The sequence below is a fragment of the Nerophis ophidion genome, linkage group LG15, assembly GCF_033978795.1.
Source record: "Nerophis ophidion isolate RoL-2023_Sa linkage group LG15, RoL_Noph_v1.0, whole genome shotgun sequence".
Lineage (NCBI taxonomy): Eukaryota > Metazoa > Chordata > Actinopteri > Syngnathiformes > Syngnathidae > Nerophis > Nerophis ophidion.
Window position 1 is genome coordinate 4998975 of NC_084625.1, and position 13115 is coordinate 5012089.

The following is a 13115-nucleotide window of genomic DNA, read 5'->3' on the forward strand; positions in this document are numbered from 1 at the left end:
GTTAAAATTTGATGAAAAACTCAATCGGCCCTTTTTTTTGGTTTATTCGTGAATAGCATTGCCATGGTAACACGAAATGATCCTAAGACCTTTCCGATGGCGCATCATATGTGGGGCTCCTGGGCTGGTTCATCTTGTATTAATCGATGCCAAGCAGGCCCATATTATGCAAACAGGCCCATCAATATTTTTCCAAACGGGATTATTTGCCGAATTTAAACTCTTGCCGTATTCTGCCCGGCGACAGGCTCCAATTCCGACCCAGCTGGAAGACTCACATGAGGCCGTTTTTGAAGTAGCCCCTGAAGCGAGGCGTCTCGTGACCCTGGACCTCCCGGTGCTGGACCGGCGCCCCGCCCAGGTGTTCGTCCAGCTGGCTGACGTAGACGGCGGCGCCGCCCTGCTCGTCCTGCGAGGACGTCTTCCCGATCCAGTAGTGGAGGTCCGCCGCCGGGCTTTTGGCGTCGCTCATCTGCGGAGCAAACACGGAGGGGTTGTAGGAGGGGGGCGAGTTTGGGTCAGGTCAGGGTTCTGGTTTTAGTCCTCACGTGCAGGACGATGTAACAGTCGCCCTCGAAGAAGTTGCCGTAGCTTTGGGCTGGAACAGGAACCATCTGCAGGTTCTGTCGGGCGGGATGGGAGAGCATCAATAAAACGTGGCAACGTTTGCCTGGGACTTGGGCGACTCACGTGGATGGTCCATATCTGCAGGCCCGCCTTCCTGCTGACGCTCTTGAACGCATCTTTATTGGTGCCATTCATCATCGTGCTGCACTAAAACTCACACAGCAAGGACACAACACATCACCTTTCCCTTGCCGCACTAATGCTCTACCAGCCCTGCCACCCTTTGTGAACATTTGTACCTGATATGAGTCGTGAACAAAAACGATTTTAATAAAAAATGTTATCCAATCTGTTTTAGTGAGCTTTTTTTAAATTATGTTTTAGTGACGTTTCATGAGAGCGGCTGCAAACATCCCGACAACACTTTGGAGTCCTCAATAATGGCCGCTTCGCTCGCTCCTGGTTCAAGTGTCGGCTGCACGCTCGGGAAACACAAGTGTGTGTATGTGGCATGTATGTAAGTCAATGTCAATGTATGTAGCATGTATGTAAGTAAATGTATGTAGCATGTATGTAAGTCAATGTATGTAGCATGTATGTAAGTAAATGTATGTAGCATGTATGTAAGTAAATGTATGTAGCATGTATGTAAGTCAATGTATGTAGCATGTATGTAAGTAAATGTCAATGTATGTAGCATGTATGTAAGTTAATGTATGTAGTATGTATGTAAGTCAATGTCAATGTATGTAGCATGTATGTAAGTTGATGTATGTAGCATGTATGTAAGTTGATGTATGTAGCATGTATGTAAGTTGATGTATGTAGCATGTATGTAAGTAAATGTCAATGTATGTAGCATGTATGTAAGTTGATGTATGTAGCATGTATGTAAGTAAATGTCAATGTATGTAGCATGTATGTAAGTAAATGTCAATGTATGTGGCATGTATGTAAGTCCATGTATGTAGCATGTGTTAAGTCAATGTATGTAGTATGTATGTAAATCCATGTATGTAGCATGTATGTAAGTCAATGTATGTAGCATGTATGTAAGTTGATGTATGTAGCATGTATGTAAGTTGATGTATGTAGCATGTATGTAAGTTGATGTATGTAGCATGTATGTAAGTAAATGTCAATGTATGTAGCATGTATGTAAGTTGATGTATGTAGCATGTATGTAAGTAAATGTCAATGTATGTGGCATGTATGTAAGTCCATGTATGTAGCATGTGTTAAGTCAATGTATGTAGTATGTATGTAAATCCATGTATGTAGCATGTATGTAAGTCAATGTATAAAGCATGTATGTAAGTAAATGTCAATATATGTAGTATGTATGTAAGTCAATGTATGTAGTATGTATGTAAGTCAATTTGTGTAGCATGTACTGTATGTAAATAAATGTAGCAGCATGTATGTAAGTAAATGTATGTAGCATGTATATAGGTCAATGTATGTAGCATGTATGCAAGTAAATGTATGTAGCATTTATGTAAGTCAATGTATGTAACATGTAAGTAAGTAAATGTATGTAAGTCAATGTATGTAAGTCAATGTATGTAGCATGTATGTAAGTAAATGTCAATGTATGTAGCATGTATGTAAGTTAATGTATGTTACATGTATGTAAGTCAATGTATGTAGTATGTATGTAAGTCAATGTATGTAGCATGTATGTAAGTCAATGTATAAAGCATGTATGTAAGTAAATGTCAATATATGTAGTATGTATGTAAGTCAATGTATGTAGTATGTATGTAAGTCAATTTGTGTAGCATGTACTGTATGTAAATAAATGTAGCAGCATGTATGTAAGTAAATGTATGTAGCATGTATATAGGTCAATGTATGTAGCATGTATGCAAGTAAATGTATGTAGCATTTATGTAAGTCAATGTATGTAACATGTAAGTAAGTAAATGTATGTAAGTCAATGTATGTAAGTCAATGTATGTAGCATGTATGTAAGTAAATGTCAATGTATGTAGCATGTATGTAAGTTAATGTATGTTACATGTATGTAAGTCAATGTATGTAGTATGTATGTAAGTCAATGTATGTAGCATGTATGTAAGTCAATGTATAAAGCATGTATGTAAGTAAATGTCAATATATGTAGTATGTATGTAAGTCAATGTATGTAGTATGTATGTAAGTCAATTTGTGTAGCATGTACTGTATGTAAATAAATGTAGCAGCATGTATGTAAGTAAATGTATGTAGCATGAGTGTAAGTAACTGTATGCAGCATGTATGTAAGTCAATGTATGTAGCATGTATGCAAGTAAATGTATGTAACATTTATGTAAGTCAATGTATGTAGCAAGTAAGTAAGTAAATGTATGTAAGTCAATGTATGTAAGTCAATGTATGTAGCATGTATGTAAGTCAATGTATGTTGCATGTAAGTAAGTAAATTCATGTAAGTCAATGTATGTAAGTCAATGTATGTAGCATGTTTTTAAGTCAATGTATGTAGCATTTATTTAAGTAAATGTATGTGGCATGTATGTAGCATGTATGTAAGTAAATGTATGTAAGTCAATGTACGTCAATGTATGTAGAAAGTATGCAAGTCAATGTATTTAGCATTTATTTAAGTAAATGTATGCGGGATGTATGTAGCATGTATGTAAGTCAATGTATGTAGCATGTTTGTAAGTCAATGTATGTAGCATGTTTGTTGATCAATACATGTAGCATGTATGTAACTAAATGTAGCAGCATGTATGTAAGGAAATGTAGCAGCATGTATGTAAGTAAATGTATGTAGCATGAGTGTAAATAACTGTATGTAGCATGTATGTAAGTCAATGTATGTAGCATGTATGCAAGTAAATGTATGTAGCGTTTATGTAAGTCAATGTATGTAGCATGTAAGTCAATGTATGTAGCATGTATGTAAGTCAATGTATGTAGCATGTATGTAAGTCAATGTATGTAGCATTTATTTAAGTACATGTATGTGACATGTATGTAGCATGTATGTAAGTCAATGTATGTAGCATGTATGCAAGTAAATGTATGTAGCATTTATGTAAATCAATGTATGTCGCATGTAAGTAAGTCGATGTATGTAAGTCAATGTATGTAGCATGTATGTAAGTCAATGTATGTAGCATGTATGTAAGTCAATGTATGTAGCATGTATGTAAGTCAATGTATGTAGTATGTATGTAAGTCAATGTATTTAGCATTTATTTAAGTAAATGTATGTGACATGTATGTAGCATGTATGTAAGTCAATGTATGTAGCATGTATGTAAATCAATGTATGTCGCATGTAAGTAAGTCGATGTATGTAAGTCAATGTATGTAGCATGTATGTAAGTCAATGTATGTAGTATGTATGTAAGTCAATGTATGTAGCATGTATGTAAGTCAATGTATGTAGTATGTATGTAAGTCAATGTATGTGGCATGTATGTAAGTAAATGTATGTAGCATTTATGTAAATCAATGTATGTAGCATGTAAGTAAGTAAATGTATGCAAGTAAATGTATTTAGCACTTATTTAAGTAAATGTATGTGACATGTATGTAGCATGTATGTAAGTCAATGTATGTAGCATGTATGCAAGTCAATGTATGTAGCATTTATGTAAATCAATGTATGTAGCATGTAAGTAAGTAAATGTATGCAAGTAAATGTATTTAGCGTTTATTTAAGTAAATGTATGTGGCATGTATGTAGCATGTAAGTAAATGTATGTAGCGTGTATGTAAGTCAATGTATGTAGCATGTAAGTAACTAAATGTATGTAAGTCAATGTATGTAGCATGTATGTAAGTAAATGGATGTAGCATGTATGTAAGTCAATGTATGTAAGTCAATGTATGTAGCATGTATGTAAGTAAATGGATGTAGCATGTATGTAAGTCAATGTATGTAGCATTTATGTAAATCAATGTATGTAGCATGTAAATAACTAAATGTATGTAAGTCAATGTATGTAGCATGTAAGTAACTAAATATATGTAAGTCAATGTATGTAGCATGTATGTAAGTAAATGGATGTAGCATGTATGTAAGTCAATGTATGTAGCATTTATGTAAATCAATGTATGTAGCATGTAAATAACTAAATGTATGTAAGTCAATGTATGTAGCATGTAAGTAACTAAATATATGTAAGTCAATGTATGTAGCATGTATGTAAGTAAATGGATGTAGCATGTATGTAAGTCAATGTATGTAGCATTTATGTAAATCAATGTATGTAGCATGTAAGTAAGTAAATGTATGCAAGTAAATGTATTTAGCGTTTATTTAAGTAAATTTATGTGGCATGTATGTAGCATGTAAGTAAATGTATGTAGCGTGTATGTAAGTCAATGTATGTAGCATGTAAGTAACTAAATGTATGTAAGTCTATGTATGTAGCAAGTTTGTAAGTCAATGTATTTAGCATTTATTTAATTACATGTACATGGCATGTATGTAAGTCAATGTATGTGGCATGTATGTAAGTCAATGTATGTAGCATGTATGTAAGTCAATGTATGTAGCATGTATATAAGTCAATGTATGTAGCATGTATGTAAGTAAATGTAGGTAACATGTATGTAAGTACATTTATCAGCATGTATGTAAGTAAATGTGTGTAGCAAGTATATAAGTCAATGTATGTAGTATGTATGTAAATAAATGTGTGTAGCATGTATATAAGTCAATGTATTTAGCATTTATTTAGGTAAATGTATGTGGCATGTATGTAAGTAAATGTGTGTAGCATGTATGTAAGTCAATGTATTTAGCATTTATTTAGGTAAATGTATGTGGCATGTATGTAAGTAAATGTGTGTAGCATGTACTGTATGTAAGTAAATGGAGCATGGATGTAAGTCAATATACAAACCCTGTTTCCATATGAGTTGGGAAATTGTGTTAGATGTAAATATAAATGGAATACAATGATTTGCAAATCATAATTAACTTAGAATTTCATGGCAGCAACACGTGCCAAAGTAGTTGGGAAAGGGCATGTTCACCCCTGTGTTACATCACCTTTTCTTTTAACAACACTCAATAAATGTTTGGGAACTGAGGAAACTAATTGTTGAAGCTTTGAAAGTGGAATTCTTTGCCATTCTTGCTTGATGTACAGCTTAAGTTGTTCAACAGTCTTGTTGTCGTATTTTACGCTTCAAAACGCGCCACATATTTTCGATGGTTGACAGGTATGTACTGCAGGCGGGCCAGGAACGTACCCGCACTCTTTTACTACGAAGCCACGCTGTTGTAACACATGGCTTGGCATTGTTTTGCTGAAATAAGCAGGGGCGTCCATGATAACGTTGCTTGGATGACAACATATGTTGCTCCAAAACCTGTATGTACCTTTCAGCATTAATGGTGCCTTCACAGATGTGTAAGTTACCCATGCCTTGGGCACTAATGCACCCCCATACCATCACACATGCTGGCTTTTCAACTTTGCGTCTATAACAATCCAGATGGTTATTTTCCTCTTTGTTCCTGAGGACACGACGTCCACAGTTTCCAAATATAATTTGAAAAGTGGACTCGTCAGACCACAGAACACTTTTCCACTTTGCATCAGTCCATCTTAGATGATCTCGGGCCAAGAGAAGCCGGCGGCGTTTCTGGATGTTGTTGATAAATGGCTTTCGCTTTGGATAGTAGAGTTTTAACTTGCACTTACAGATGTAGCGACCAACTGTATTTATTGACAGTGGTTTTATGAAGTGTTCCTGAGCCCATGTGGCGATATCCTTGGCATCAAATTCTAAAGTTAGTGATTATTTGCACAAAAAAAATAAAGTTTATGAGTTTGAACATCAAATATGTTGTCTTTGTAGCATATTCAACTGAATATGGCTTGAAAATTATTTTCAAATCATTGTATTTTGTTTATATTTACATCTAACACAATTTCCCAACTCATATGGAAACGGGGTTTGTAGTATATATGTAAGTAAATGTATGTAGTATGTATGTAAGGAGATATATATGTATGTATTATGTATGTAGTTAAACGAAGCAGCACATATGTAAGTAAATGTAGCATCGTATATAAGTAAGTAAATGAATGCAACATGTACAGTATTCAGGTAAATGTATGTAGTATGTATGTAAGTAAATGTATGTAAGTAAATGTATGTATTATTTATGTAAGTACATGTAGCAGCATGTATGTAAGTAAAAGTATATAAGTAAATAAATGTATGTAGCATGTACAGTACGTAAGGAGATATACGTAACATGTATGTAAGTACATGTATGTATGTATTATATATGTAAGTACATGTAGGAGCATGTATGTAAGTAAATGTATGTAGCACGTATATGTATGTATTATGTATGTAAGTAAATGAAGCAGCACGTATGTAAGTAAATACTTCATCGTATATAAGTAAGTAAATGAATGCAACATGTACAGTATATAAGTAAATGTATGTAGTATGTACAGTATGTGAGTAAATGAATGTATGTAAGTAAATGTATGTAGCATGCATGTAAGTAAATGTATGTATTATTTATGTAAGTACATGTAGCAGCATGTATGTAAGTAAATGTTGCATCGTATATAAGTAAATAAATGTATGTAGTATGTACAGTATGTGAGTGAATGAATGTATGTAAGTAAATGTATGTGGCATGCATGTAAGTAAATGTATGTATTATATATGTAAGTACATGTAGCAGCATGTATGTAAGTAAATGTTGCATCGTATATAAGTAAATAAATGTATGTAGTATGTACAGTATGTGAGTAAATGAATTTATGTAAGTAAATGTATGTAGCATGCATGTAAGTAAATTTATGTATTATTTATGTAAGAACATGTAGCAGCATGTATGTAAGTAAATGTTGCATCGTATATAAGTAAATAAATGTATGTAGTATGTACAGTATGTGAGTAAATGAATGTATGTAAGTAAATGTATGTGGCATGCATGTAAGTAAATGTATGTATTATATATGTAAGTACATGTAGCAGCATGTATGTAAGTAAATGTTGCATCGTATATAAGTAAATAAATGTGTGTAGTATGTACAGTATGTGAGTAAATGAATGTATGTAAGTAAATGTATGTAGCATGCATGTAAGTAAATGTATGTATTATTTATGTAAGAACATGTAGCAGCATGTATGTAAGTAAATGTTGCATCGTATATAAGTAAATAAATGTATGTAGCATGTACAGTACGTAAGGCGATATACGTAATATGTATGTAAGTACATGTATGTATGTATTATATATGTAAGTACATGTAGGAGCATGTATGTAAGTAAATGTATGTATTATTTATGTAAGTACATGTAGCAGCATGTATGTAAGTAAATGTTGCATCGTATATAAGTAAATAAATGTATGTAGTATGTACAGTATGTGAGTAAATGAATGTATGTAAGTAAATGTATGTAGCATGCATGTAAGTAAATGTATGTATTATTTATGTAAGTACATGTAGCAGCATGTATGTAAGTAAATGTTGCATCATATATAAGTAAATGAATGTATGTAGCATGTACAAGTACGTAAGGAGATATACGTAATATGTATGTAAGTACATGTATGTATGTATTATATATGTAAGTACATGTAGGAGCACGTATGTAAGTAAATGTATGTAGCATGTATATGTATGTATTATGTATGTAAGTAAATGAAGCAGCATGTATGTAAGTGAATATAACATCGTATATAAGTAAGTAAATGAATGTAACATGTACAGTATATAAGTAAATGTATGTAGTATGTACAGTATGTGAGTAAATGAATGTATGTAAGTAAATCTATGTAGCATGCATGTAAGTAAATGTATGTATTATTTATGTAAGTACATGTAGCAGCATGTATGTAAGTAAATGTTGCATCGTATATAAGTAAATACATGTATGTAGCATGTACAGTACGTAAGGAGATATACGTAATATGTATGTAAGTACATGTATGTATGTATTATATATGTAAGTACATGTAGGAGCACGTATGTAAGTAAATGTATGTAGCATGTATATGTATGTATTATGTATGTAAGTAAATGAAGCAGCACGTATGTAAGTAAATACATCATCATATATAAGTAAGTAAATGAATGCAACATGTACAGTATATAAGTAAATGTATGTAGTATGTATGTAAGTAAATGAATGTATGAAAGTAAATGTATGTAGCATGCAGGTAAGTAAATGTATTATTTATGTATGTACATGTAGCAGCATGTATCTAAGTAAATGTTGCATCATATATAAGTAAATAAATGTATGTAGCATGTACAGTACGTAAGGAAATATACGTAATATGTATGTAAGTACATGTATGTATGTATTATATATGTAAGTACATGTAGGAGCATGTAGGTAAGTAAATGTATGTATTATTTATGTAAGTACATGTAGCAGCATGTATGTAAGTAAATGTTGCATCGTATATAAGTAAATAAATGTATGTAGTATGTACAGTATGTGAGTAAATGAATGTATGTAAGTAAATGTATGTAGCATGCATGTAAGTAAATGTATGTATTATATATGTAAGTACATGTAGCAGCATGTATGTAAGTAAATGTTGCATCGTATATAAGTAAATAAATATATGTAGCATGTACAGTACGTAAGGAGATATACGTAATATGTATGAAAGTACATGTATGTATGTATTATATATGTAAGTACATGTAGGAGCATGTATGTAAGTAAATGTATGTAGCATTTGCAGTATTTAAGTCAATCTATGTAGCATGTATGTAAGTAGATGTATCAGCACGTATGTAAGTAGTTACATAAGACAAATGTGGCATCAGAGTTGCCATCATGAGGTGAAGTCAGCTGATAAGAAGCAGGCCAACAGTTCACTTTTACTCTTTTCTTACGTTGAAGACCTTTGAACTCCAATAAATAGAACCAAACACAATACAATATGTGTACTTATTTATGTATTTATTGCAATTACTCCTGCCGAGTAAGCTTTTTTTTTTTTTTTTAATAATAAATGTCGACATCACACCTCTTAAATGTAACAAAAAAATGGAGGCATGAAAAGTGATCTTTGAGGCAGGAAAAAAGGGAGCAGCCGTGATGCCTTTGAAGACCGAGGGAAAAAGCAGCAACAGGAAGGACTGGTTCCGTTTCAATTAAAGCAGTGAAGACGTTAGCAGCGACCTGCTTCCACACGCTAAGGTGGCTCTAAAAACACAACATGGTGGCAGCCCAGCAAAGTTGGACTTTTGTGTGAGAGTTTGATAGTTGTTGCTGAGATAGCAGACATCCAGGAAAACAACAACAAGACCACAAGTTTCTACTTACCTGGTGTTGTCGCCTCAGATGTGCAGGTGTGTGTGTGTGTGTGTGTGTGTGTGCGTGCAGAAATAATCACTACTTCACCTGCTCTGATGTGTGTGTGTGTGTGTGTGTGTGTGTGTGTGTGTGTGTGTGTGTGTGTGTGTGTGTGTGTGTGTGTGTGTGTGTGTGTGTGTGTGTGTGTGTGTGTGTGAGTGTGTGTGTGTGTGTGTGTGTGTGTGGGCCGGCTGTATTTACCTCCACGCCCACTCACAAACACACCTGCAATTTCCTGTCCTGATGTTTACAATGTGCGGTGTTATTGCGTAACGTGGCCGCCATGAAGCAAGGCGAGCTTCAAACGTCCGACAAAACAAGAGTTTAACGATAATAATATTTTACTGTAAGGTGTAGGATATGATACAGTGGTGGTCAAATGTGGATGTACACTTGTAAAGGATATAATGTCATGGCTGTGTTGAGTTTCCAATCATTTAATGATAATGATAATGGATTTTATTTGTCATGAAAATCAAGTTTGACCTTGAAAATCACTTTTTGTCTTGAAAATCCAGAAAAAACATTTTTTTCAAGGTATAAGTTGATTTTCATGACAAAAAAATATTTTAAAAGTAAAAGTTGATTTTCAAAACAAAAAATTATTTTCAAGGTAAAAGTTGATTTTCATGACAAAAACTGATTTTCATGACAAAATGTCATTTTGAAGGTAAAAGTGTATTTTCAAGACAAAAAATGATTTTCAAGGTAAAAGTTGATTTTCAAGAAAAAAAAAATTTTTCTGTGTAAAAGTTGAGTTTCAAAAAAAACAATTATTTTCAAGGTAAAAGTTGATTTTCATGATAAAAGCTGATTTTCATGACAAAATGTCATTTTGAAGGTAAAAGTGTATTTTCAAGACAAAAAATGATTTTCAAGGTAAAAGTTGATTTTCAAGAAAAAAAAATGTTCAGTGTAAAAGTTGAGTTTCAAAAAAAAAAATTATTTTCAAGGTAAAAGTTGATTTTCATGACAAAAGCTGATTTTCATGACAAAATGTCATTTTGAAGGTAAAAGTGTATTTTCAAGACAAAAAATGATTTTCAAGGTAAAAGTTGATTTTCAAGAAAAAAAAAATTTTTCAGTGTAAAAGTATAGTTTCAAGACAAAAGATGATTTTCAAGGTAAAAGTTGATTTTCATGACAAAAAAATATTTTAAAAGTAAAAGTTGATTTTCAAAACGAAAAATTATTTTCAAAGTAAAAGTTGATTTTCATGACAAAAACTGATTTTCATGACAAAATGTCATTTTGAAGGTAAAAGTGTATTTTCAAGACAAAAAATTATTTTCAAGGTAAAAGTTGATCTACAAGAAAAAAAATTATTTTCAGTGTAAAAGTTGAATTTCAAGACAAAAAATGATTTTCAAGGTAAAAGTTGATTTTTAAGAAAAAAAATATTTTCAGTGTAAAGTTGAGTTTCAAGACAAAAAATTATTTTCAAGGTAAAAGTTGATTTTCAAGGTAAAAGTTGATTTTCATGACAAAAAATGCTCTTCAAGGTAAACGTGTATTTTCAAGACAAAAAATTATTTTCAATAAAAGGTGATTTTCAAGACAAAAAAATGATTTTCAAGGTAAAAGTGGATTTTCATGACAAAAAATGATTTTCAAGATAAAAGGTGATTTTCATGACAAAAATTATTTTCAACGTAAAAGTGTATTTTCAAGACAAAAAATGATTTTCAAGGTAAAAGTTGATTTTCAAGAAAAAAAAATTTTTTCAAGTGTAAAAGTTGAGTTTCAAAAAAAATAAAATAATTTTCAAGGTAAAAGTTGATTTTCATGACAAAAGCTGATTTTCATGACAAAATGTCATTTTGAAGGTAAAAGTGTATTTTCAAGACAAAAAATTATTCTCAAGGTAAAAGTTGATTTTCAAGAAAAAAAAAATTCCAGTGTAAAAGTTGAGTTTCAAAAAATATATATATTTTCAAGGTAAAAGTTGATTTTCATGACAAAAGCTGATTTTCATGACAAAATGTCATTTTGAAGGTAAAAGTGTATTTTCAAGACAAAAAATGATTTTCAAGGTAAAAGTTGATTTTCAAGAAAAAAAAAATTTTCAGTGTAAAAGTTGAGTTTCAAAAAAAAAAATTATTTTCAAGGTAGAAGTTGATTTTCATGACAAAAGCTGATTTTCATGACAAAATGTCATTTTGAAGGTAAAAGTGTATTTTCAAGACAAAAAATGATTTTCAAGGTAAAAGTTGATTTTCAAGAAAAAAAAAATTTTTCAGTGTAAAAGTTGAGTTTCAAAAAAAAAATTATTTTCAAGGTAAAAGTTGATTTTCATGACAAAAGCTGATTTTCATGACAAAATGTCATTTTGAAGGTAAAAGTGTATTTTCAAGACAAAAAATGATTTTCAAGGTAAAAGTTGATTTTCAAGAAAAAAAAAAATTTTCAGTGTAAAAGTTGAGTTTCAAAAAAAATAAATTATTTTCAAGGTAAAAGTTGATTTTCATGACAAAAGCTGATTTTCATGACAAAATGTCATTTTGAAGGTAAAAGTGTATTTTTAAGACAAAAAATGATTTTCAAGGTAAAAGTTGATTTTCAAGAAAAAAAACAAATTTCAGTGTAAAAGTTGAGTTTCAAGACAAAAAATTATTTTCAAGGTAAAAGTTGATTTTCATGACAAAAAAATATTTTAAAAGTAAAAGTTGATTTTCAAAACAAAAAAATTGTTTTCAAGGTAAAAGTAGATTTTCATGACAAAAACTGATTTTCATGACCAAATGTCATTTTGAAGGTAAAAGTGTATTTTCAAGACAAAATGATTTTGAAGGTAAAAGTTGATTTACAAGAAAAAAAATTATTTTCAGTGTAAAAGTTGAATTTCAAGACAAAAAATTATTTTCAAGGTAAAAGTTGATTTTCAAGAAAAAAAATTATTTTCAGTGTAAAAGTTGAATTTCAAGACAAAAAATAATTTTCAAGGTAAAAGTTGATTTTCAAGGTAAAAGTTAATTTTTATGACAAAAAATGCTCTTCAAGGTAAACGTGTATTTTCAAGACAAAAAATGATTTTCAATAAAAGTTGATTTTCAAGACAAAAAAATTATTTTCAAGGTAAAAGTTGATTTTCATGACAAAAAATGATTTTCAAGATAAAAGGTGATTTTCATGACAAAAATTATATTCAACGTAAAAGTTGATTTTCAAGACAGGAAAATGATTTTCAAGGTAAAAGTTGATTTTCAAGACAAAAAAATGTTTTAAGGTAAAAG

The 13115-nt window shown here is 31.4% G+C and overlaps 1 protein-coding gene across 2 annotated transcripts in view; it reads right to left on the bottom strand.

Moving 5' to 3' along the window:
• vill (villin-like) overlaps positions 1-10061 on the bottom strand; it is a 58294-nt gene extending 48233 nt beyond the window's left edge. Inside the window, exons 1-4 of one of the 2 annotated variants that reach the window (XM_061921269.1) lie at positions 9853-10061; positions 691-774; positions 549-623; positions 279-472 (exon numbers count right to left, since the gene is read on the bottom strand). In XM_061921269.1, coding sequence (XP_061777253.1) covers positions 279-472; positions 549-623; positions 691-765 — 344 coding nt within the window. In that variant the 5' untranslated portion in view covers positions 766-774; positions 9853-10061. Of the gene's footprint in view, positions 1-278; positions 473-548; positions 624-690; positions 781-9852 lie in introns of both variants that reach the window. The other variant, XM_061921270.1, reaches the window with a different exon arrangement.
• Between the last annotated feature and the right edge of the window lie 3054 nt (positions 10062-13115).